The following is a 25,705-nucleotide window of genomic DNA, read 5'->3' as shown; positions in this document are numbered from 1 at the left end:
GATTTCAGCTCTGTTTTCCACAAGTGTAACAGCTTGTGACCCTACAGTGATTTTTCTCCAAAACTCCCTAACTTTGTGCAAGACTTTTTTAAACTACAAAGTGTCTCAGCTCCATTGAGTGTGCTCCAGTTGACTTTGGCTGTCCTGGCGTCCTTCTAGTCCATTGACTTTGATTTTTCTGTCCCTTGGAGGTGATGAGTTGTTTTACACTGTTATTGCTGGGAACGTTTTTGTCTAGACTTCATTGGAATATTTAAGTATACTCACATGCCATGAGAACCTGTGTAACATTTTTTCCTTCCTTTAACCTTTCCTTTCTGCAACCTTTGAATCTGCAAAGTGTACTAGTGATATATAAATGCCATTACTGTCTTTGTGAATGAAGTGCCCTGCGGATGTAGGAAGTGTGTAAAAAGCACGTCTGAAGAGTATCTACTAAACTTATGCTGATTCTGTAAAGTATTTTAAAGTATACTTGATTGTTACATATCTTGCCCTTTTTAAAGAACGCTTATTTAAAAATTGATGTTATAACTATTTATAAGTAAAACCTTGAGTATAAGTGTTACTTGGCAGCTTATATTTGCGAATTTCATTGCTACAGCTCTACAGCTCACATTTACCCCTCTTGAGATAAGCCTGGTGGCTCAGTCACAACACCAACTTGTGTAGTACAGGCCTATACCAAAAGGCAGGTTACCTAATACTAGGAGGACAAGGGTTGTGTAGTCTCACACAGTGTTACTACACCAATTCTTGCCTAACACTTATCACGAGGTGCACCCTCTACCGTGGCGTACCCAGTGAATACTCTTGTTAATTAACATCTCCCTAGTTTCATATATCACAGACCTTAGTTTTGGGACATTAAACATATCAATAGAGGCTCCCCTCGCCATTCTCGCTAAATTGCATCCCACAGGGGCAGTTCCATTTGCCTGTGGTGGATGGTTTAGTCTACCATTACCATTGTTTAACCCAGTCAGCTACATTCGACCCTCCCTAGGCCCCCACCCACCCTGTAGTCCTCTCCCAACAGTACCAGATATCTTGTGTTGATGACAAAGAGAGGGAGCTTTCGCCACCCCTATTGGATACACAACTCGCCCAACCGAACTGGTGGGTACTTGTGGGTAGGGTGTTGGAGGGGGTTTTGGGACACATACACTATGCAACCGGGATAATTGTTCCCCCTGCCCCCCCGAATGATGGTTATATTGGTCAATTTCATCACTAGTTCCTTAAGCTTCCCCACTTCAGTTATTTCGGGTCCTGGGCAAGACACTTTGGGCACTTCAATTGGAGGTTGTACCTCCTCCAAGGAATCTCTCACAGTACATCTTGTACCCCCCCTGTTTTCCACAGCCAGCTGTATATCCGGCTCCTCATTCTGATAATTCACTACCCCGGAGTCCTCCACCAATAGTGGCAGAAACCTATTTTGGAGGGGAATATCCGATAAAATGGAAGCCGGTCTGAGTGGTCCATCAAGGACTATCGGCTCTGGAAACTAATTAAATCGGCAGCCGTGCGCACCCGGGGTTCCCCCCCAGGAATACTGGAAGTTAAATCTATCACATCAGCCATTGGGTGCACAAATGTTGGGTTATCCTGGGTCCTGACGTACTCACCATAGACTTCCACCACGTTGGCTGAAGCGGAACCCAAAGATTTCAAACTATGAATAGGACTACAGTCATTTTTCGCCCCTTCTTGAACAGAGGTGTTCGTCACCAAAAACTGATCTACGGGATCATTGTCACACAGTCTCCTAGAGCATAACAGACACTGGCCACTTGGATTACAGGGGGGCGCTTTAACCGTCTGCTCGGTCTTCACCACATCTGTTGCGTTTGCACCTGCATCCAGAACTGCAGAATTAGACTTGACAGTTTTTGGCCCACCTTCAATGTTAGATAAAAAGCCTTTGATTCTATTATCAACAAATTGACTTCAATAATGGGCTCAAAAAGCTTCTAACCCATTTTATGGTAGATTCCCGGCGAAATATTACAAATTGCTTTACGCTTTGCCATCTTATTAACTATGCTAGTACTAAACCTATGTCTGGAAACTCGCGCCACCGTAGAACTGATTCCTCCCACGATAAAAATAATAACAAGTGGGAAACTGTCGCTAGAAACACAATGTGCAAGATGCACAGAGGACCAACAATCTGTGAAAGAGTCCAAAGTATAAAGCAGCAGATATAATTACTATTACTGCTGCTGCAAAATGCAAAGTGCAATCCTGCAAGTGCAAATATGCAGAAACGCAAATGCAAACATACAAGTGCAGAACCAATTTACAAATTACGAGGGGCAAAATACACAATAAAATGCACAGTACAACAATTCCACGATTTAAAAGGAGAAATGTAAGATTAATAAACACAATTTCGTAAAAGGCCTGATTGGGGCTGGATAAAATTTTTAAAACCTACAGATCACAACCATTAGATAGCTGTAGTAGTATTATCTACAATTGCCAGGAGAGCGGGGAACGCTCAACTGCTCAGGGGGCATCCATAGTCTGACTCCCCCCTCCCCGCTTCTCATTGCACAAAGAATAATAAAACTTAAACCAGTTTAATTCATTCAATTGACTGTGTTCACTTCCACACAGTGTGTCCTCGTGGTATCATAATATTTGGGTCACTTGTGGTCACTTAAGTTGCCTGGGACAAAGCTTAGGATAACTTAAAATAACTTGATCATTCCAACAGTGCAGCAGTACCCCGCTCCCCCAGCAACGCCACAAACGGCATCAGCACACCCAAAAAAGGTGGTATTTGTAGTGGCAGACAGCAGCCAGTGACAGGATCTGGTGGGTAAAGAACAGCCAATAACGGTCAAATGTCAGCCGGTTGTTGTTGGACGATTGGAATAAAACAATGCAAGATGGAATAACAATCTGATAAACCAATAGATCTAATGGACGGATCAATACGGGTAGGGTGTCCAGATATAAGCTGCTGGCTGTAGGCTGCGACTTTTGGAGGTCAATTGAAAGTCGGACATAGTGCTTCAATCGTTTTTCCCCAGACTTCAAGCCAGTCCTCTAGTCCAACATCTCCATTTTCACCTGCTGGCTACACCAGACTACTACCTCCACCTGCTACTTGAATGACGCGGATAGCACAACACTGCGGAACACTGTGCTCACTCGCAGCACTGCACAACTCTGCTTATTGTACAGTGTACCTACCGATTGTGCATCGACTCTCCCAGCTCTCCCAGGACTCCTCTGTTCCCACTGCTCGTATCTATCTGAGCAATCTTGGCTCTCGCGACAGTACACTCAGTAGTTTACTCAGTATATTGTGTCCCCCAGACGCGCTATCAAGGGCTGCCAGACTCGCAGTTGCAGGCAGTTGCAGGCAGTTAGGAGCTGGGCTGCCCAGCAATTCATGGCAATTCGCTGAGTTTGCTCAGCAGTTTACTCCGCCGGGTCAGACTCTCTGAAGGGATCCGTGGAAACAGCAGGCCAGCGTGCCTTGCCACCCGCTTTGCTCTGCTTCGCTCAGGAAGTGGTTATAAGCAGCACCAGGTGTGGAAGTCACCTCCTCCTCCCAGTAACACAATAGCATTGACATGGAACAGCAGGAACTAACCCACCTCGCTGTCCGATTCATGGATTGTTTTTAGACGTTTTAATTTAATTTGATCATGGCAGCTCGAGAGACACACAAGCTGACTGGTTAGAGCCTGGGTAGGGGCAGGGTGCAGGTTTCCATAAGTTCAATCAAACATTTTATGATTTTAAAAATTGTTTGGCTTAATAAAAAATATATATTGACATGATTTTTCCCATCTGCAAACGAACCAAGGGTGATCCTGCTTAGCTTCATGGGATAGATAGTAGCATTCAGGGTGCAGTACTGATTGTATGCGGCTTTACATGCCACCCTGTGAAGCTAAGCAGGATCAGCGTCGGTAGGTTTGTGGGTGGAAGACACGAGACGTGCAGTGCACTGGTGTTGTGAGAAGGGGCGTAAGCTTCTAATTATGTCTGCTTTAGGGGTGGGCGATAAATCAACAAATAAGATTATCACAAGATGGCAGCTTCCACAGCATGAGTTTCGCATATGTAAATGCGAGAAATTCGAAGGTAAGACGCATAGAAAATATTTTTCGGATCTATCGAAATATGCTAAAATATACATGTCCTATCTATTGGGCCAATAACATTTCTGAGAGAACTTCTCCTTTAACAAGCTTCTGCTTACATTTCACTATTTAACAAAAGGACCAGAAATGGCATAAATATGACATGCATATTAACAGGAATTCTATTTCTTCTGTGTTTGTAATAAACTTTCAGCACTTCCTTTCATTTTCAATATTTAGAAATGGCCTTACCAATATTGTTGCTTACTTGCAAGACTGAATGCTTTTATAGTAAGTTTTGGGTTGTGTATATATAGATATCTATATCCTATTAGCTGTGATTTTCATTTAGAAAATGTTATTCTACAGAATCTGCCGTTACATTTTCCATTGCACATATTTTAAAATCTCATGATATCTGGGCAATTTGGTTTTTACAAGTAAATGTTCAGACAGAGGCACAATTCTTGAATGCTTTTACATACACCTTTGTTAGATTTTTAATTGTATTTATTTTTTTGATTAATTATAGGGTGTTCAGGGAGATTATGGAAGAGCTGGTTCATGACCTGGTTTCAGCACTGGAAGAAAGCTCCGAGCAAGCCAAGGGATGCTTTGCAGACAAGTCTGACAATTCCCGCAGCATCTCTTACTTACTGAAACACCAGGCAAGAAAACGTCGTGGGAAAAAACGGCGATCTGATAACAACCATCACCCCTCAGAAATCGGTCACTGCTTGAGCGATGGTTCGGACTCCAGCGTGGAGGAACCTAGCAAAGACTACCGTGAGAGTAACAGTAACATGAAAAAGGACCACAGTGATTCTGACGAGCAGTTATTACTCATAAAACGCAAGTCATCCACAAAAGCAAACTCTGCACAATGCAAAAGGCCAATGTGGAATGAACCTGATGTGGTCTTAGATAATTTAGGCAGTAGGACTTTGCGCAGGAAGAAAAAGGCAAAACGCATGACAATTGATCCTCCTCCAGAAGTCATCAGTGCACTGGCACTCGCTCAAGAGCAGAGTTACTGCAGCGATCAAGCCATGGACAGTGACAGTAGACATTCTCAACAGCTAGTGCCGACCAAAGAAAAAAATAAGAAAAGGAGATTAGCTGCCACCAAGCACCGGCCTGAGACTCTAGACGAGAGGGTTGTGGTGGAAGGTGACAATGTGAGCCAGGCAACCCACAGTAAAATGGAGTATGAGGAGCAAAGGTGTTCAGATGACAACATGAGTGACAGGTTGTTAGTTTATTCTTTACTTCGGTGTGTAGAACGCCCTTATGCTAATGTTGCATAACTAATGGAAAAGAAAATGATGGCTTTTTTTGTTGTTTTTTGGTATTACTTATAAAGTTTCATTTTATTGGACTACTAGTCAGAAACACCCCAAGGCAACCTAATCTGTATTTTCTGTCAAAGAAAAGAAAACGTAATTTTGTTATTTCTGTAATCTATGCAACAATACCAATAGCTCCCTTTTTCTTCTTTCCTGATTTTTTTTTTCACTGTGCTTGTAGCTATTATTTTTTCATACAATATACAAAGAACATGCACCTTCCAGGTTGCCGCTCTTTTTTCTCCACTTAGCAAGCCCCACCCACCTGGTGCCTTCCTAGTTGTCGCTCTTATTGCCTACTTAAGGAGCCCTCCAGCCTCTTTTCCTTTGCAGATGGGGAGCAGGTGCATGTGGATCTAGGTCACCTGGCTTAAGCCCCGCCCAACTGGCACCTTTCAGGTTGCCGCTCTTTTTCCCTACTTAAGCAGCCCTCCAGCCTCTTTTCCTTTGCAGATGGGGAGCAGGTGCAAGTGGATCTAGGTCACCTGGCCTAAGCACCACCCACCTTCTTAGCCCTGCCTCTTTCTTCCTGCTCTTAACTTTAAGATCAAGGGTATCTCTCGCACGGGCGTCTGTAGCGAAAGGCAGATGAAGAAAAGGACAATTCCTGTTTGGACCTGTTTGGACCTGTTTGGACCAGGAGGACTCAGGGCCCGAACCCCTGCTCAGACAGCAGGTAAGCATGCACCAACATGTGTTTACTCCCTGTGTCACCACAGGCCATCCCTACCCCCTCTCATCCCCCTGTGATGTTCCCTTGTGCCCCCCACCCTTCTCGCACACAGGTGTTGCCTGTTTTGCTTGATTCTTCTACCCTGCTCCCCTGCCCTCTCTCTCCAGCCTACTTCTGCAGGAGTCCTGATACATTCTAGTTTGACTATCACCGCCTTGTGGCCATTGCTGGACTTGACTTTTATGGACTTCATTGTTTTATGGTACGTCACCCTTTCTCAACTCTCATGCTGGACTTCCTTTGCATCTTGTACTCATGGTGGCCCTGAATCATGCTGTTCCCATCTTCATCTTGTATCCTGGCTTGTAGTGTTACTACTGACTTCTGCAATTGTATTCATTCTCCCCTCTTGCTTCTCCACTCTTTTTGACTGCTTACTATCTGTTCTCTCCTCCTCTCCCTTTCTCCCTTTTCCCATCACCTCCCCTCCTCCCTTACTTTCGTCTATGCACTTACTTTATCAGAATTGTCCCTGGAACTAGTATGATAGCAATCTGGTCTGTCTCCTCCCCACCCCCCTTACTGGTTTCACCCCCCCTGCAGCACCATCTGAAATGTTGTCAGTCCTAGTACGATAGTCGCTTTTTTTGTTCCTCCACTCCCTTTCTTCACCCCTCTCCTCACCTTTTGTGTTTCTCTGGCTCTACCAGAAATGTCATCAGGCCTAGTACTGTAGTCGCCTGTCTGTTTCCATTTCCTTCCTTATCCATGTCTTAGCTCTTGCACTATCTGAAATGTCGTCAGGCCGAGTACGATAGTTAATTTCACATCCTTACTGTTCATGGCCTGCACAAATATTGTATTTTCCCTTGTTCCCTCCCTTGCCTTGAAGCGCTTTGCAACACATTGTGTATAGGCGCTATATAAATAAACTCTCATATCATATCATATCATGCTATCCTAGACAGCAGGCCACTCAGTGGGGTTCAAGGAAGATTTATGCGATTTATTACTGTTACTAGCCTCCATCAGAAAGAACAGAATTGCAGTGCATTAAGGTAACTCAGCAGCTAAGGGTCATCCACTGGATTAATATTCCACTAAAGGCAGATTTCACAAGCTGGATTTTGTGTTTACTGCGTTGGTGATACCTTTTATTTTTTATAAAGCTAAGCATTTGTTATGTACTTCTGAAAACAACACCCCTAATCTAAGAATCCATAATATGCATGAGTGCTGAGAGCCAAGTTGCTAGAGGCAGTTCCAAATGGAGATTGAAAAAGATTTGAGCCTTGCCATTTAAGTGAAAGTAATACAATATTCCCTTCAAATCTATCCTGATGGGTGACTGTGTGCCAGAAATGGAAATTGGCATTTGCTGAATCTTCATTTGGTCAAGTTATAACAATATAAACCTAGCTGCATACTTTTTTTCTGAATTGGTGACGTCCAAAGCTCTAACGATTGGGGTGGTGGTGTCGGCGACAGTCTCCCAAAAAATCGTGTCCCTGGGTGTTGTCACAGTAAATCTACCCTTCGAATGGATTGTGTCCTCCCACGTATTCCTTATCTTTGATTTTTCCAATATCCGGCTTGCTGCCTTGGAATTTTCTTTTCAGCATGGGGCCCTGTGCGTCGACGCCTGGTCGAGTCAATGTCCCTCGGATTCCTCCATCTTGAAGTCGACGTCACTGCACGTATATATAGCATGCGCCGCGCCCGTTGGCCTCAGTTCTGTTTTTCGGCGCTTCACAGCTTCAGTTACACAACGCCTAGTTCCTGACAGAACTACTTTTAGTTTTCATTGAAAATTCTTATTCATCACTTCAAGACATCGATGCGATATAAGCCTCCACAAAGTATAAAAAACCAACTTAATCGACAATGAAGGAAACCTCTTTTACATGTTCGAAAAGTGCATCTTCTGCACCGATACCGAAGGAGAAGCTATCGACGCCTCGAGTGCCGACCTCCTCAATGCCACATGTGTCAATCCCTTCCACACAATTGGCGAAACCATCAACGCTATCGTTGATGCCATCAACACTATTGTCAAAAACATCAAAGCCATTGACGATTTGGTCGAGGCCATCGACCATTTCGGCTCCTGTGATAACTACCATAATGCCTACTTCAATGGAAAAGACTTACACACCTCTGCCACAAGCAGATTACTTTACATCACTCTCTTCAATGTATAAAGAAGTAGAGGAGTCCTCTGAGGAAAAAAGACCCTTTGGGTTACAATATGGGACACCATCAGCACCTGATGAACTTATATCAGTGTATGCTCGCTTGAAGAATTTGCAAGAATGTCTTCATGAAGTGAGTGGTATTGATACCGCCCCTAAGGTTAATTTTGGAAAAGCAGACCCTGGAGACCATTCTGAAGTAATTTCCATACAGCTAATGACAAGTGTCATGGAATATATGGGATGGTCCAGACCTATGCATTTTTTAGAACAGGATGATCTCACAGATCTATTAGACAATGGGCCACAACAGGACCCAATTATCCCTTTCCATCACGCTTTGCAAAGGAGAGTGATTTCGAATTGGGAAACACCTGAGGTTATCCGGCTGTAAATAGAAAACTAACAGCCAAGTACAGAGCCTCTAGTTCCGATCCTTTGTACCTCTCAAAGAACTCTACACCAGAAAGTCTGGTTGTACAAGCAGCCACTTCCTCAGGTAAAAAACAAAATGCCTATCTCACAATACCGCAGGATAGGGATGATAAACAATATGATGCCATGGCTCGGCCAGCAGTATGGCTTTAAAATCTGCCAATGCTACATTCATGCTAGCGAGATTTACACACACCCTTTGGGAGTGAATTTCTATGGTGGCTGACCATATCCCAGAGGGGTAGGAATGAGACGATTACCTTAAGATTGTCAAGGATGGGAAAGACGCTATGTGCAAATCCCTCCAGACTGCTCTCGACTCTGTTGACAGCATCAGCAGAGCCATGCCGGCTAGTACAGTGATCCACAGATTTGCTTGGTTGTGAAAGTCAGGATTTGCACCAGACGCACAATCCAGACTTCTCAACATGCCCTTTGATGGCACGCATTTATTTGGAAATAAAACTAATGAGCTTTTGGAGAAGCTGAAAACTTCCAAGGCGGCGGAAAAATCCCCTGGAGCTGCAATAAGGCAAACTCAAAACCGCCCCACAGGTGCGCCCTGGAGGGGTAGGTCCTTTCGCTATTATTCCGCATTCGGAAGGGGCAGAGGACAGCCAGCTCAAAGAGGACATAAAAGATTCTCTGTGGTGGACGGGGGAGAAGTACTAAGACCACAACTGCAGCTGCCTTACCTTCAAAAACGCTTCAAAACATCTCCAAGCACAAGACTGCAGTAGGAGGCAGGTTGTCGCAACATCTGACAGCATGGCAGGCTATTACTTCAGATGCTTGGGCTTTGAAAACAATTGCCCAAGGTTACTGCCTACCTTTCCTGCAAAAATCTCAGTGTCCTCCACCAGGGAACAACTCTTTGAAAGTTCCAGATCCGCTCCTTATGCAGTAGATATTAACCCTGCTAGAGAAAGTTGCGATAGAACCATTACCTGTAGCAGAGAGGAACAAGGGTTGGTACTCCCCATATTTTCTAATCCCAAGAAGGACGGAGCATTGAGACCCATCTTGTACTTAAGAGACTTGAATATGTTCCGCAAGAATGACACGTTCAAGATGGTAAGTGTTTCTCCGATCCTTCAGGCCCTCCAGCTTCAGGATTGGATGGTATCATTGGACCTCCGGGATGCTTACTTTCATGTGCCAATCAAACACAAGCACAGACAGTACCTGAGGTTCGCCATTGGTGGTTCTCATCGGTTTCGGGTTCTGCCATTCGGGCTGACCTCCTCCCGAGGGTTTTCACCATGCTAATGGTGGTTGTGGCTGCGAGTCTTAGGAGAGGGGGGATTCGAGTCTACCCCTACCTGGACGATTGGCTGATCAGGGGCAGTTCCCCAGAACAGGCCCTGGAACATCTAAGCAACACCTGTCACTCCTTTCACAGCTTGGGCCTCTCCCTCAACTTCAAGAAGTCCCACATGATACCATCACAAAGACTCCAATTCATTGGATCAGTCCTTGATGCATCCCTGGGAAAAGCCTCGCCACCAGAGGTGAAGGTTCAAGACATTTTGCAGATGGTGACGGAATTCCAGAATTCTGAGGTTGCTTGATCTCATGGCATCCTACATTTTTCTGGTGCCAGAGGTTCACCTGAAAATGAGATCTCTCCATTGGGCTCTTAGGACCCAGTGGTCACAGTTCTCAGGAAGAATGTCAGATCTCCTACAAATCCCAAACAGTCTCACTGGATCTTCAGTGGTGGGCCTGTCAGGAGAACATTCTGAAAGGAGAACTTTTTTGGCAACCATGGCCGGAGATGTCAGTAGTGACGAATGCCTCACTCACGGGGTGTGGTGCACATACCAACGATTTGACCATCAGTGGTCGTTGGTCTCCATCGGAGTGCAAACTACATATCAAGCTTTTAGAGCTGAGGGCAATCAGACTAGCGCTGAAGGCCTTCATGCCATCTGTACGGGCAAAGAATGTCCTGATAATGACAGACAACACAGTGGCCCTAATAATAATAATGATAATAATTATAGTAATAATTTAGCATTTATATAGTGCTACGAACAACCCTCCGGCATCTGAGCACTGCTTATTATTACCCACGGTGTGTGGCGCTCATTTATTGACCTTGGAAGGATGAAAGGCTGAGTTTGGCCCTGCCGGGATTCGAACCTGCGACATCAGGCTCTGCACAGTTGTCAAAGCGAGCGCTCTACTCGCTGTGCTATCGGTCCAGCTGTCATGTACTACCTCAACAAAAGAGGAGGTGTAGGGTCACTACCACTGTGCAGAGAGGCAATGCAGCTCTGGTTTTGGGCAATATAAGAAGGAATCTCTCTCAGCAGTTCCCCTAGCCTTAGAGAACATGACGGTGGACGCTCTGAGCAGGCACAGCACAGTCTCCCATGAGTGAGAACTACCTCAGAAAGTCCTTCAAGAGATCTTCCACCTTTGGGGAACCCCTCAAGTGGATCTGTTCGCGACCAGTGCCAACAGGATTTGCGAACTGTACTACTTAAGGGAATTTCCCCCAAAGGAACTTTAGGAGATGCGTTCGTGGTGAAATGGGAATTTCCACTCCTGCACACGTTTCCTCCAGTCCCTGTGATTCCTCACGTAATCAGGAGGTTGAGAAGGTTCAGGAAATCCATGATCCCACTTGCCCTGGACTGGGCCAGGAGGACGTGGTACCCGGACCTTCTGGACATGTCCATCTGCCCTCCGATTCGTCTTCCACAAAGAGACCACCTTCTCTCACGAGAGGAGGGTCGGGTACTCCATTCGGATATCCAGACTCTCAGCCTTCATGCTTGGTTCTGAGAGGCTGAGATACAAGGATTGGGACCACCCGACGGGTAAATCTGGGGCTCCAGATTGGTACCATCAAGGGATACCTGGCAGCGCTTTCTATTTTTAAGCACACTTCAGAGGACATCTCCTACTTTAAGATCCCTCTAGTAGTACAATTCTTAAAGGGTTTAACTAATGTTTACCCTCTGGCTCCGTTCCAAGTCCCACTATGGTATCTCAACTTGGTGTTAAACTACTTAATGGGAGCTCCTTTTGAGCCACTACATTCTTGTCCATTGAGACCTCTGACTCTGAAAACTGTATTCATGGTGGCAATTAGGGTGAGTGAGCTACAGGCTTTATCCTGCAAGCCTCCTCATACTGTCTTTCATAAAGACAAAGCAATACTAAAAGTGAAGCTTACTTTTCTTCCCAAAATTGTATCTGAGTTTCGCATTACTCAGAAGATAAAATTACCATCTTTTCATCCTCCATCACATCTGGGAAAAGAGGAAGAATGACTTCACAGGCTTGATTCTGGACGTGCACTGAGTTTTTACATCTCCAGATCGGCAAAACTGCGGCAGAATTACCAGTTATTCATGGGCTATTCAGGTCACAAATTGGGACTGGCCATCACCAAGCAAACTGTCTTCAGATGCATTATTGTAACCATATCGGAATGTTACAGACTGGCAGGCAAAATCCCTTCAGAACATCTAAGAGCTCATTCCACCAGGGGTGTTGCAACTTCGTCTGCGTTGCAGAGGGGAGTTCTGATAAAGGATATATGTGCAGCTGCCACATGGTTGTCTGTGCACATCTTTACTAAATACTACAGTTTAGACGACTCCACGAGCCAAGATTCTGCTTTCGGAAAAGCAGTGTTGCACTCTGTACATACATGACCACATTAATTTTTACTCCCTCCTCCAAATTCTGTAAACTGCTTTGGGAGTGTATCAAATATAGGGAATATGTCGGAGGACACAATCCATTTGAAGAACAAGTTACTTACCCATGATAACGTTTTTTCGACTCAATGTTCCTCCCACGTATTCCTTATCGGGCCTCCTATCCTACCCTGCAGTAAAACTTTGAATGGATTGTGTCCTCCAACCTATTCCACATTTTTGACATGTAATGTCCACAGCTGTGCACTTCGGAAACTTTTTCGGCAGAGGGCGTCCTGCGTCAATGACGTCGGGTCGATGTCCCTCAAAGGCCTCCGTCGAGGGCGGTGTCACCGGATGTTATAAATAGCCTGCACAGTGCCCGTAGCCTCAGTTCCGTTTTTTCCGCAAACGTGTTTGCTTCGAGAATTCTACGTGCCTTGTACTATTCATCGCAGAGATGTCTTTTTCTTCGACCCCTCCGACTCCGTGATCTGGCTTCAAGACTTGCAGGGACTGCAAGTCCAAAATGTCAATCACTGACCCGCATCGCATTTGTTTATGATGCTTGGGCGAGAGTCATAACACTGACTGTTCAAAATTCCAGTCGTTGATGGCCAAGACCTTGCGGGAGCGTAAGGGGAAGCTCCAGGTAGGTAGAGGTTCTAAGCCCAGTAAGTCCCGTACATCTAAATCGAAAACCAAAGGTGTGTCCACCGACGATTCGAGGGGTGACTCGCCACATCGGGAGGAGGCCCGGGGTTCTGTCCCGGAGTGGTTCCCACCATTCTTCTTCCTCGTCGCAGCGTTCTAGGAAGTGCTGTCACCGGTGGCCTTCCCCGTCCTCCTTGGAGGATGGAGCCGCAAAGAAAGTGGCATGCCCGACAAAGTCCTCGACTCCGGAGGAATGGGCTGCCTTTAAGGAACAGATGTTAGCGATATTTCAATCGCAGGGCACGGTTCCGGGCGCGACTTCTAATGAAGCCGGCAAGGAACAGTCTTGTACTGTGGCTCGCACACCTTCGGACTCGGGTTCGCAACGCGACTCACACTGGGAACCTTCGAGGTCCCGTTCAGACAAGGCTTCGGATAGTTGCAAGAGATGTGATTCCAGGATTCGGTCCTCATCTGCAGTGAGACCGCTGCAACCCGCTAAGGGCTCGAAGCTGGCGTCGACTCGGTCGGTGCAATGTCTGTCCGACTCGGATGTCTAGGCTTTGCCGTCTTATCATCCCACGCGCCGTCAGGTATTTTTGCCTGCAATTCACCATTGGAGTACCCTGATCTAGTGGATCCTCCAAGGAAGGCTACGGCGAAGTCTGTGAGGCCAGTATTGGACTCCAGGCCCTCTTCTGTCCCCAGTCAGGTTTTCACCTCCCTTTTGGATGGCATATATGAAGAGGAAGAAGGGTCTGAATTTGAGGATCCTGTTGAGCATAATGTGGCTCCAGTCTTTTCTGGAGACAGTCAATTGGAGGAGTGGAGGCAAACCCTTCATGATGCCAGTGTGTTGGACACTTCTCCGGAAGTGGAATTTTGTAGGCCTGAGCCTGGGGCTGATGCTGAGTCTTCGTACAGGCGGCTCATGGCTAGGGTTGGTCCAGTCCTCCTGAAGACTTTGTGCAGGATGATCTAGTGGACATTTTAGATCAAGGTCCATCCTCTGAACCGGTGTTACCTTTTCATCTCACTTTACAGAAAAGGGTGGCAGCTGCTTGGCAGTCACCGGAATCTCTTCCGGGTGTTAAGTCTTTGACAAAGAAGTACCGCCCTTCCGTTAGCGACCCCAGTTACTTCTCAACCCGCCCCACTCCTGAGCGTTTGGTGGTTCAGGCTGCTACAGCCACCTCGTGGCAGGCCGTGTACCCTACCATCCCTCCGTAGGGACGACAAACGCTTTGACGGTTGGGCTCTCAAGGTATTTTCTGCGTGGAGTATGGCGTTGAAATCAGCCAACTCCACTTGTGCCTTAGCAAGATTTTCACACACTCTGTGGAACTTTGTTTCTCTAGCGGCTGAGCATATTCCCGAGGGGGGAAGAAAGGGATGTGTTCCTTGCTCTCGTGCAGGGTGGCAAGGATGCCATGTACGAATCCCTTCAGTCGGGTTTGGATACGGCCGACGATGTTAGCTGGTCCATGGCTCTGTGCACCGTTATACGCATGTTTGCGTGGTTGTGGAATCGGATTTTACCCCGGATGTGCAAGCCCATCTTTTGAACATGCCCTTTGATGGCGCACATTTGTTTGGCAACAAGGCTGACGAGAGCCTTGAGAGATTGCAGACCTCGAAAGCTGCAGCTAAATCTTGAAGTGCAGCTGTGTGTCAACCTCCACCTTTTAGTCCTATTGGACAGCAGTGGAGGTGAGGTTCTTTTCGTTACTACTCCTCCTTTGGTAGAACAAAAGGGACCGCCAGCCAAAGGGGTCAGCGGAAAAGTACCCGGGGTGGTCGTTGAAATAGAGGTGCTGAAGCCGCTCAGGCAGCTGCCTATTTGCCTTCAGGCACTGCCGCAGCCGCTCCAAAACAGTCATGAGGCCTTGTCCCATGGCGCCGGTTGGGGGCAGACTGTCTCAGCATCTCGAAGAGTGGCAAGCCATTACTTTGGATGCGTGGGTTCTGATACGATAGCCCACAGCTACTGCCTTCACTTCCTAAAGCGGCCTCACGACAATCCACTGGGGAAACTCTGTTTGAAGCTTCCAGATCCGCTCCTTGTGCAGGAAATCTTAACCCTGCTGGAGAAAGGCACAATAGAACTGGTGCCTGTAGCAGAGAGGAACAAGGGATGCTATTCCCCTTATTTTTTTATCCCAAAGAAAGACTGGGGGAGGGATTGAGACACATCCTGGACTTGCGTTGGTTGAACAAACTTCTCAGGAATGACTAGTTCAAGATGGTTACTCTTTCTCAAGTCCTCCAGGCCCTTCAACTTAAGGATTGGTTGGTGTCTCTGGACCTACAGGATGCTTACTTACATGTGCCGATTCATCCCAAGCACAGAAAGTACCTGAGATTTGCAGCTGGTGACTCGCACTTTCAGTTTCAGATCCTGCCATTCGGATTGACCTCTGTCTGAGGGTCTTCACCAAGCTAATGGTGGTGGTGGCAGCAGCACTAAGGATAAGGCATGGTGCAATAATATCCAACCAGCCCTCTCCAACAAAATTGCCCTTCTACAAGCAAAGATAGAAGCCAAAAAAGCCAACCTTGCCGCCAAAGATATTCTCAATAGCAAAAAAGACCCCACCACTCCCAACTGCCCCTCTTCCCACTTCTCCCCAGTCACTGAAGAGGAAGTAGTTAAGATAATCGCCAGCCTTAAACCATCCAACTTTAAAGGTGACCTATGCCCCGCCTCCATCATCAAAGTTGGAGCCAAAGATCTAGCTCCTCATCACCTCACTGATCAATTCTTCTTTCAAGAATTCAGTAGTCCCTAATAACCTCAAAGAAGCGTGGGTCCTCCCCCTTCTCAAAAAGCCCCACCTAGACCCTAACATCCCCACAAATTATAGACCCATCGCCACGGTCCCTTTCCTCCTCAAAATATTAGACAGAGTAGCCTACCTCCAAATACAACAACATTTGAAAGACAATAACCTCTTAGGCCTGCGACAATCCAGCTTTAGACACAGGCATGGGACCGAAAACGCCCTCCTGGACCTAAAAATCCAAATGGATGAAGCCAAAGACGAGGGCAATTTGGCCATCTTGCTCCTGTTGGATCTCTCCGCGGCCTTCGACCTGGTTGACCACCAGATCCTTACACAACCCCTCTCCTCGGGTGCCGCATTCTCACAGAATGCCACTAATTGGATTCAGTCATTTCTGTCTGACAGGTCGACTAGGGTCTTCGCCCCCTCAGCGGCTGCTGACCCTATCCCATTCCAATGCAGAGTTCTACAAGGTTCCTGCATCTCTCCCACACTTTACAACATCTTCACTAATCTTCTCTTCGACCGTCTAGACGATCTGGGTGTCAGCTACACTAATTACGCAGACGACACCCAGGTCCTCGTCACACTCATTGGTTGCTATGAAGAAGATGTTGCAAAGCTTACGAAATCTACTTAGAAATCCAAGCCTGGATGGCCTCACACAGTCTCTGCCTCAGTGACGATAAGACGGAACTGCTTATCCTAGGCTCCCAGGCCCGTCTCAATAAATTGGACTCTAGGTACCAATCTTTCACCATTGATGGCAACATTATAAAAGTCTCCAAAGAGGACAAAACTTTAGGTGTGTACCACGACTCCACCCTATCACTGAAAAAACAAATAAATGCCACCATCTCATCAACCACCTACACCAACAAACTGATCAATGTCTGTAGACCTTTTCTATCCTCCTCCAGCTGCCTCACCTTATCCAGAGCACTGATATTGTCTAAATTAGACTATTGTAACACACTCTTCCTAGGCACCACCACTAAAAATCTGAACAGACTCCAGATTCTTCAAATAAATGCCTTAAGATGCGCTCTTAACCTCCCGCGCAAGGCTCACATCTCCACGGCCAGCAAAGATGTCCACTGGCTCCCAATCTGAGACAGAATCAAGCTAAGAACTATTGTCATTACACACAAGTGCTTGTCACTGACTGCCCCGCGCTACCTCTTTGACAAATTCTCTACACATAGCACTACCAGACCCACAAGAACGACCTACTTGCACCAACTCAAGGTCCCCAAATTCAATCTAAAAACAGCAGGAGGTTCCAGCTTCCCAATTCTTGTAGCTCAATGCTGGAACACACTCCCTCTTGCAATCAGACCGGAAGCTTCCTTCTGGCCATTTAGTGCCATGGTGAAATCCTGGCTCTCTGCCTAACACTTTGCTACTTACTCACGCACCTCCTAGGTCTCCTCACTCTACCAACTACTACCAAATGTCTTAACTATACCTTGAAACGGATCACCATGTAACCCGGTCCTCTATTATCTATTGTATTCATCTCATGCCACATACTGAACCCCTCTTTTTGTACCATTGAATGTATGTACTCTTTTTTTTTTTGCTGCGCGCAACGATATGTAACTATGTTGTCCACATGATTATGCGCCCAGCTACCCGAGGGTTCGGACGCGCTCTATAAATAAAAACAAACTAAACTACCTCTGGCGATGGGGGGATTCATGTCTACCCCTACCTGGACGCTTGGCTGATCCGGGCGCGCTCTCCCGAGCAAGCATTAGATCACCTCAGTCTCACCTGCCGCTCCCTCCACAGGCTGGGCTTCTGCCTCAATTTCAAGAAGTCTCATCTGACACCTTCCCAACAGCTCGAGTACATCGGGGCTGTGTTAACACGTCCTTGGGGAAGTGCTCGCCCCTCCCAAGGTGAGGGGTCATAACATTGTGCAGATGGTGGACAAGTTTCAACATGCCCAGAGTCTCCGGGCTTTCTAATTTTTAAGGTTGCTCGGCCTCATGGCATCCAGCGTTTTTCTGGTGCCAGAGGGCCAGGCTGAGGATGAGATCCCTGCAATGGGTCCTCAAGATGCAGTGGTCGCAGTTCTCAGGCTAGATGTCGGATCTCATTCAGATTCCATTCTCGGTCTCCCAGGATCTTCTGTGGTGGGCTAACAAAGGGAACCTGATGAAAGGGGAGCCGTTTTGGCAACCATGGGCGGAGGTGACTGTAGTGACGGATGCTTTCCTCACAGGATGGGACGCTCATGCTGACGACTTGACTGCCAGCGGTTCAAACTCCACATCAACCTGTTAGAGCGGAGGGCCATCGGGCTAGCCCTGAAGGCCTTTCGGCTGTCTTTACGGGGGAAGAGTGTCCTGATCATGATGGACAACACAGTGGCCATGCATTACCTCAACAAAAAAGGGGGGTACGGTCACTCCGGTTGTGCAGAGAGGCAATGCAGCTCTGGTTCTGGGCCATCCAGCAGGGAATATCGATCTCGGCAGTTCATCTGACAGGAGAAGAAAATGTGGCAGCGGATGCTCTGAGCAGGCAGAGCACGGTCTCTCACGAGTGGGAGTTGGCTCAGAAGGTCCTTCAGGAGATGTTTGCCCTTTGGGGAACCCCACAAGTGGATCTCTTTGCCACCGGTGCCAACCGGAAGTGTGAGAGATTTTGCTCAAGGGAATCTCTTCTGAGAGGAGCCGTAGGAGACGCGTTCGTAGTGGATTGGTCATTCCCACTGCTATACGCATTTCCTCCAGTCCCTGTCATTCCTCAAGTGTTGCAGAAGTTACAGAGGTTTGGTTCCCACATGATCCTCATTGCTCCGGATTGGGCCAGGAGAGTGTGGTACCCGGACCTTCTAGAAATGTCCATCTGCCCTCCACGCCGTCTTCCCTACCGAGAGCATCTGCTCTCGCGAGAGGGGGGTCAGATTCTCCATCCAGATGTCAGGACTCTCAAACTTCACGCTTGGTATCTGAAAGGTTGAGATATAAGGATTGGGACCTCCCGGATGACGTGATGGAGGTGTTGCTTTCGGACATGCAGCCAGCAACAAAATCCCTGTGCCGTTGGCGTAAGTTCTGTGACTGGTGCAGAAGACAAAATGTTGATCCTTTTTAGTGCTCAATTCCTATGGTTTGTCTTTCTTACTTTCTTTAGCCCACAGGGTCCTTCAAGTGGGTACCATTAAGGGTTACCTGGCGGCGCTGTCCATCTTTAAGCACTCGTCTGAAGAATGTTCTTACTTTAAGATTCCTTTGATTTCTCAATTTCTTAAAGGACGGCCTAATGTGTTCCCGCCGTCCCCTTTCCAGGTGGCGGTTTGGGATTTGAATTTGGTTTTGAAATTTCTCATGGGTGCTCCGTTTGAACCTTTTCACTTTTGTCCTTTGAGATGATTGTCCTTCAAGACTGTGTTCTTGGTTGCTGTTACTTCCGCTCACAGAGTGAGTGAATTGCAGGCACTTTCCTCTAAGCTGCTCTTTACTGTGTTCCACAAGGACAGGGTAGTACTGCGGGTACATCCTTCCTTTCTACCTAGGTAGTATCTGAATTTCATTTGAGTCAGAAGGTGGTTCTCCCTTCTTTCTATCCTCCTCCTCATCCTGGTAAGGAAGAGGAGCGACTTCATAGGTTGGATCCTAGGAGAGCTCTGAGCTTTTACTTTTATAGGATGCCCAGGGTCAGAGTGGACGATAAACTCTTTGTAGGATATGCTGGACACCGATTGGGCCAGGGTGTTACCAAACAGACCTTGTCCAGGTGGGTTATCCTCACCATTACCAAGTGTTACCGATTGGCGGGTAAGGACCCTCCTGAAGGGTTGCAAGCTCATTCCACTAGGGGCATGGCTACTTCCACCGCCCTCCAGCGGGGTGTTCCTATTAGGAATATTTTTGATGCTGCTGCATGGGCTTCGCTCCACACCTTTTGTTAAACATTACTCCCTGGATACGATCCATGGTTAGGATATTGTCTTTGGTAAGGTGGTTCTTTATTCTGCCATCTGATTGGGTACCCTAAATTCTTTTCTCTCCTCAATTTTCTGGTACTGCTTTGGGAGTCTGTCAAAGGTGCGGAATATGTCAGAGGACACAATCCATTCGAAGAACAAGTTACTTACCAACTGGTAACGTTCTTTCGACTGGATGTTCCTCCAACGTATTTCCACATCGCCGTCCCAGCCTGCCCTTCTGGAGAATTTCATATGCGATTGCAGCTTAGGCTATGTGCAGTCAAGCAGGCATGAGACTGGTGCCACACGTTCTGGGGAAAAAAAACTTAAACTGAGGCTACGGGCTCCGTGCATCCTATTTATAACATCCAGTGACGTTGCCCTCGACAGAGGCCTTCAAGGGATATCGACCCAACGTCATCGACGCACGGCATCCTCTGCCGAAAAAGTTTCTGAAGTGCACAGCTGTGGACATTACATGTCAAAGATGTGGAATACGTTGGAGGAACATCCAGTTGGTAAGTAACTTGTTCTTCTCTTGCGATTGCAGTCTGCGCTCTCTCAGGGGGAGTAACCGCCAAACACAAGGTAATACTCCACTTGTCAAAATAGAACTGAGGCCAACGGGCCCTGTGCTTGCTATATATGCCTATGGTGACGTCAACGTCAAGACGGAGGCCTCTGAGGGACATCGACTCGACCAGGCATTGAGGCACAGCTCTGCCTGCTGAAAACAAAATCTGAGGCAGCAAGCTGGATATTGGAAAAATCAAATGAGGAATACATGGGAGGAACATCCAATCAAAAGAACATTACCATGGGTAAGTAACTTGTTCTTCGAATGGATTGTGCCATTTTGGATTTTTCTGTACTAGCTCTACAGTTGTGCAATGAAGTGTTCGTCTGTTACCTGCAGACGTTTTTTTTAAGATGTATGTTTTTGCATAAACTTATTAATTAATCCTGACCTAGTGAAAATTGCTGAATTTTATATAGCAATACTTTAATGATCACACCACGTCTGACCCCTAATAGTGTGTAAAGGTGGGGTCGTTTGTGAGGAATGTTGTCTATATTGCTTGACATGGGGGTTCCAGCATGAGTCTGTTATTCATTAATATTCCTAGATTTTTAATGTTTAAGAGCAGTCACCCATTTCCAAAGGCTATGGTAGAGGTGTTTTTTGTGTGGCATGTAATGGGACTATCATTGTGTCCATTTGTCTGTGCTGAGATTGAGGTAGTTGGCCATCATCCATTTGCTTATTCACATGAGGCAGTTGCTGAGGGTGGTTTTGGAGTTTTCACTGTCGATCATTTAGTATATAATGTGTGTGACATCTGTGTGTCATCCTCAGAGTTGTAACAGGTGAGCCCATAAGATTTTATGATCTTCATTAAAGCAGGCATACAGAGTTGAAAAGGACAAGCTAGAGGCTTGGTCCCTGGTGAACCCCATAGGTAACGGGTCATGGGTTTAAACTGAAATGGGGAAATCTGGTCATTTCATCTCTGTTCGTTAACAATCTCATCCATTGCAGAATTGTGTAATGGAGTCCGGTTTCTTCAAGCCTTCTTATTAATGTATTGTGGTTAACCACGTCAAAAGACGCTGGGATGTCAAGGGGATGACATCTGCTGTTTTTGAGGTTGTCTCAAATGGAAACTAATGCTAATGTGTTGCCTCTCGTAGGTCTCAAACCAACTTGTTGGTGATCTAGTAAGTTATTAGATTGAACATGCTCCAGGATTTTGCTGTATATGTAGCTTTACTGTGAACTTCGTCTGTCTTCAAAACTCCAACCCCAAAACATTTTATTTGAGGGGTTATCTTCTTGAACTCTGCCGGAAGAACAGAAACACTTCCAAGAATTTTGTGGCACATCGCTGGCAAGAACAGAGTTCTTGATGGAACTGTTGAGGTCAATTGTTGACAAAGACGTAACATTCTAAAACATGTGGGAAGTGGAGGCCCTCCTGCACACACCAATGAATAATCTAGGGCCGGTCTTCAGAGCAAAAATCAAGTCCCTGTTTCAAAAGGCTATTCCAAGCTTATGGTTGTTCGACACCTGATCCTGTCAAGAGTCTAGTATTTTCGATCTACATTGTCAACACTCCTTTTTGAAATAAGAAGAAAACCCTTGTCTTTTGTTGTTATCTACTCTTTTTGAAAAGCTGAGAATCGGGCCCTTCCTTTTAGAAAGTAACCTGGTAACATCCGGGGAATCAAAAATAGTTTTGACTGTAAAGCTGAAGAGACCAAGAAATGAGTGAATCGCTCAAACCACAAATTCTCTGACCAGTTCCTTAAAGGTGTGGTAGTAGAGAGGACATTAGGGGGCATATTAATCGCCCCAGTGGGGGTAAACTGAAGATTATAAAGAAAGTGAAATGCATTGAGAACTAATTAAAAGAACTGCAAGATGTGTTGAGAGCAGTACAGTACTCTGGAAAATCGGCTACAAGAAGTAACTCCTTCTCCTAGACCCAGAAGGATCTTGTGGAAGTGTTTTCTTTGTGTGTCATGCAAAGCTGGCACTTTATGGTACATTTATTTTGAGGAAACCTGGACACTTAAAAACCAGGAGAAAGGAGTCATTATCCTTGGTCACCAGCATAACCAGAACTTTATTATTATTTGTTGTAGTGACAGGGATAGTGTAGGAGGTTTTTTGACTGGGACGGTGCCTTTTGATTTGGACATGCACAGACATCCTGACAAGCACCTGAGTTTCTTTAGTTTCAGTATCAAAATCCATTTGAGTTAAGAAGAGAGAGGTTTCTTTTTTTGTATGAATAAAAGTTGTTAGCAATCGCCATGGCACCAGTTGGCCAGTCTCTTCATTCCTTGTCACCACACTGGGCACTGTATGTTTGTGAGAGGACTAAACATGGAGGGATCTTCTAGGTTTCAAGTTTTGTTGATGATATCACCACATAGATTTTGGTTAGGTGAAGATGGGAAAGTAGGATTTCTCATTTCATGAATGATTTGGTGAAGTTCTTTCTGCAGATGAGGTGCATTGTTGATTTGTTTGGAATTATGATGTTTCTTTGCTTTAAGGGTTTCTGCTTTTTAGTGGCAGATCTGTCTTTAGTAAGCAGCCTTGCCTAGTGGACTGTAGTATTTCCTCCATGTTTATTTAAGTATTTTGTTTCTTTGCACTTTTAGCATGTGGGATGTAAACTATTATACTGAAATCTTTTTTCTTTTTCGTGAAAGGGTGCTTTGGTTATCCACTCTTCCAGTGTTATTGAAATGTCTTCCGGTAGTAAGAATTGTTTTTTGTTGGGTTTGGGCTTGGTCTCTTCAAAATGATTTTAGAGTTCCTGTAGACTTAGTTTTCCAGCGTCTCCTAGTGGAGGTTTTTTGTATTTCTTAAGTCGGGAGTTGAAGAAGGGCATGTTGGTAGTATTTCCACATGCGTATTAACCATGCACACCCTTCACCTCTGGGTAATCTTCAGTAACATTTGTTTTCTTACAAGATCCCGCTCCTTATTTTAGTGTATTTTGCAGTTAGGAATGAAAGGAATTCGCACACGCTGATGGGGTTTTTTGTTTGTGCAGAATCTCTGTACTGGCATATTGCTTACATGTCCTTGAGCAGAACAAACATGTATTTTGTTGTTCACCATGCGCTCACTTGCACCAGAGATTAAAATCCTAAAGAAGAATTGAAATTATTATTAATTATCAAAATGTATTACATAATCTGTTTTCAAATTTATTTTTGTTGTGCTTTTATGTGTTAATGTGTTTCACGGCCTTAGCCCTTTCTCGTGGCAGATCTCTGCTACTTTGCCCGTCTGCTGATTTTTATAATATTTTTACAATTTGTGGGCAGCCTATTCTCTAAGATTAAGTGATGGTATATGAATCCCACGCATCTAAAACTTTGTCATTAGTACTGTGCTGAATGAATATAGATTATCACAATTTATTTTATGGATATTCCAGTTTGGGAGTAATGCTCTATTGGAATCACCTTTAATAGGTTTTGGTTCTTAATTACAAAGAGAGCCAATTTAGAGTCTCTAACCAAGTAGGTAGCGCTAGTGACAACCTAAATCGTGTCTTTTTTAAAAAAATACCTTTATTTAACATTTACATATACCACCATTTAACAGAAATCTCTTCTACTTCCGTGCATTGCTTAACATCTTGGTCAGAGCAGTGCACAAGCAAACATGCCACAGCTTGTAATCGGAATTTAACAGATGTGCCAATCGACTATCGCATTGTAAAGACATTGAGGTTAGAACATTAACAGAACAAAATCTCATCGTCTGCACCTCTTCTTTCGATTTTAGTGACTATATAATAGTTGCATTTGGTTTTGGATCTGTTACCATCTATCCTGTTCCTTTCATTCAAACCTTTTTCTGGTCTAGCTTAGTTTTTGGCATTATTCCCTTTAGGTCATTACCGCCTCAACCTCATTTGTGTACCTGCTCACAACTAGCCATGATCTAAAGTGTTCACAAATATCTTTGGGTTGACAAGAAGGGCGAGCTAGCTCCCTGTATTATCCACCTTTTCATTGCCGTAGCCAATCGCATCTATTTTGCGTAATCTTGCTCCCTCGGTTGCATCCAACACAAAACTATTCTACACTTGGCAAGTAAAATAGCCAGTGCAGCAAACCGACCCTGCATGGGGCTGTAGGGCCACTTTTTGTGTCAGAAGTGTTGAAAGCCGGTATTTTTATTATTTGTTTTAGTGCTATTCCCTATATTTCATGTAACACTTTATCCCAAAATCTACTAATTATTGGACCAAAGTAGATGCAGTAGCGAGCCTTTTCTATGATCACACGTCAGCCAGTGTACCTCTATTTCCTTGTCCATTTTATTTAGCCGATTAGGGGTACTTTAATATCTTGTTAAAATGTTCTACTGTATTAACCAGAACCTTGTGTTTAGCTTGACCGTGCCTGTCTGTTCACATACACTATTCCTGGTTGCTCTGACATTGGGGACATCTAGTTCCTTCTCCCATTTTGCTTTTGTTTGATTGGTTCCTTTGTGCTCTGTTGTCATACAACCATAATGCAGGAATCAGGTATAAGTAACCTGTTAACGTCAGCATATTATGGGGCAGTAGCATGACGCTGGGCATCACTGGAAACTTGTGTATTTCGTTTTCAATGTAGATCTCATTTGCACAAAGCATAGTGTTCCCTCAACAGTTCTTCTTGCTTTCTCAATCCATTGAGTAATGTCAGTAAAAGTGTCCTATGAACAGATCCCAAAGGGTGGTAATTTACGCCTGCTCTTCAATCTCATGCTATATGGTTAATCGTGATAGCCCTCGTCTTTTCTATTCCCCTTAACTCAACCTTGGGAGAATACTGTGTTGCAACCCCTATGCCTTTTTATACAGATAATCCTTTTAGTATCACCATTGTTTGTTCCTCAAACTTGCGGAATTGTAATTTTCTGCTCGTTTTTCACAGTGCACACTCGTTCATATCCAAATGCGTATGTGGTTCCTTGTATCCGCTTTCTGACCATGGATCTGTGTGTTGCATCTGAGTGGGCAAGTAGTAAACGCACCAGCGAGGCAATGCCAAGCATCCCCACTCATTTAAACTGCAAGCCTATCAATACTTATTCTGGGTAATCTGTCAATAGCAGTTTGAAAAGCATGAGATTTATATTTTTGAATGCCTATTTGGGTATATAGCCGGGTGCATTGGTAAATAAAAGACAGCCGTTTCGGCAGTCACCAGGTTTGCTACCACTATCCCACCTGCATTTGATATAGGAAGAGTCGACCATTTTGTCACTTTGGCCTCCATTTTCTTTTTATTCCAGCTATAATGCAGAATTTGAAATTGCTGGGAGCTATTTTACTCCTGCTTCTATCCCTGGAGAGCCTGGTTAGCTTAACGGCAGCATACCGAGAAG

The 25,705-nt window shown here is 45.4% G+C and overlaps 1 protein-coding gene across 3 annotated transcripts in view; it reads left to right on the top strand.

The window, feature by feature from the left end:
* The window catches only part of GPATCH2 (G-patch domain containing 2), a 1,007,975-nt gene that overhangs the window by 100,346 nt on the left and 881,924 nt on the right, over positions 1-25,705 (top strand). For all 3 annotated transcript variants that reach the window (XM_069608577.1, XM_069608578.1, XM_069608579.1), the window contains exon 2: positions 4,642-5,358. In XM_069608577.1, the coding sequence (XP_069464678.1) occupies positions 4,658-5,358 (701 nt within the window). In that variant the 5' untranslated portion in view covers positions 4,642-4,657. The remainder of the gene's footprint in view (positions 1-4,641; positions 5,359-25,705) is intronic.

Source organism: Ambystoma mexicanum, chromosome 4q, assembly GCF_040938575.1.
Source record: "Ambystoma mexicanum isolate Mex_15411 chromosome 4q, UKY_AmexF1_1, whole genome shotgun sequence".
Lineage (NCBI taxonomy): Eukaryota > Metazoa > Chordata > Amphibia > Caudata > Ambystomatidae > Ambystoma > Ambystoma mexicanum.
Note: the sequence above shows the minus strand (reverse complement) of the source record. Positions and strands in the feature narration are given on the sequence as shown.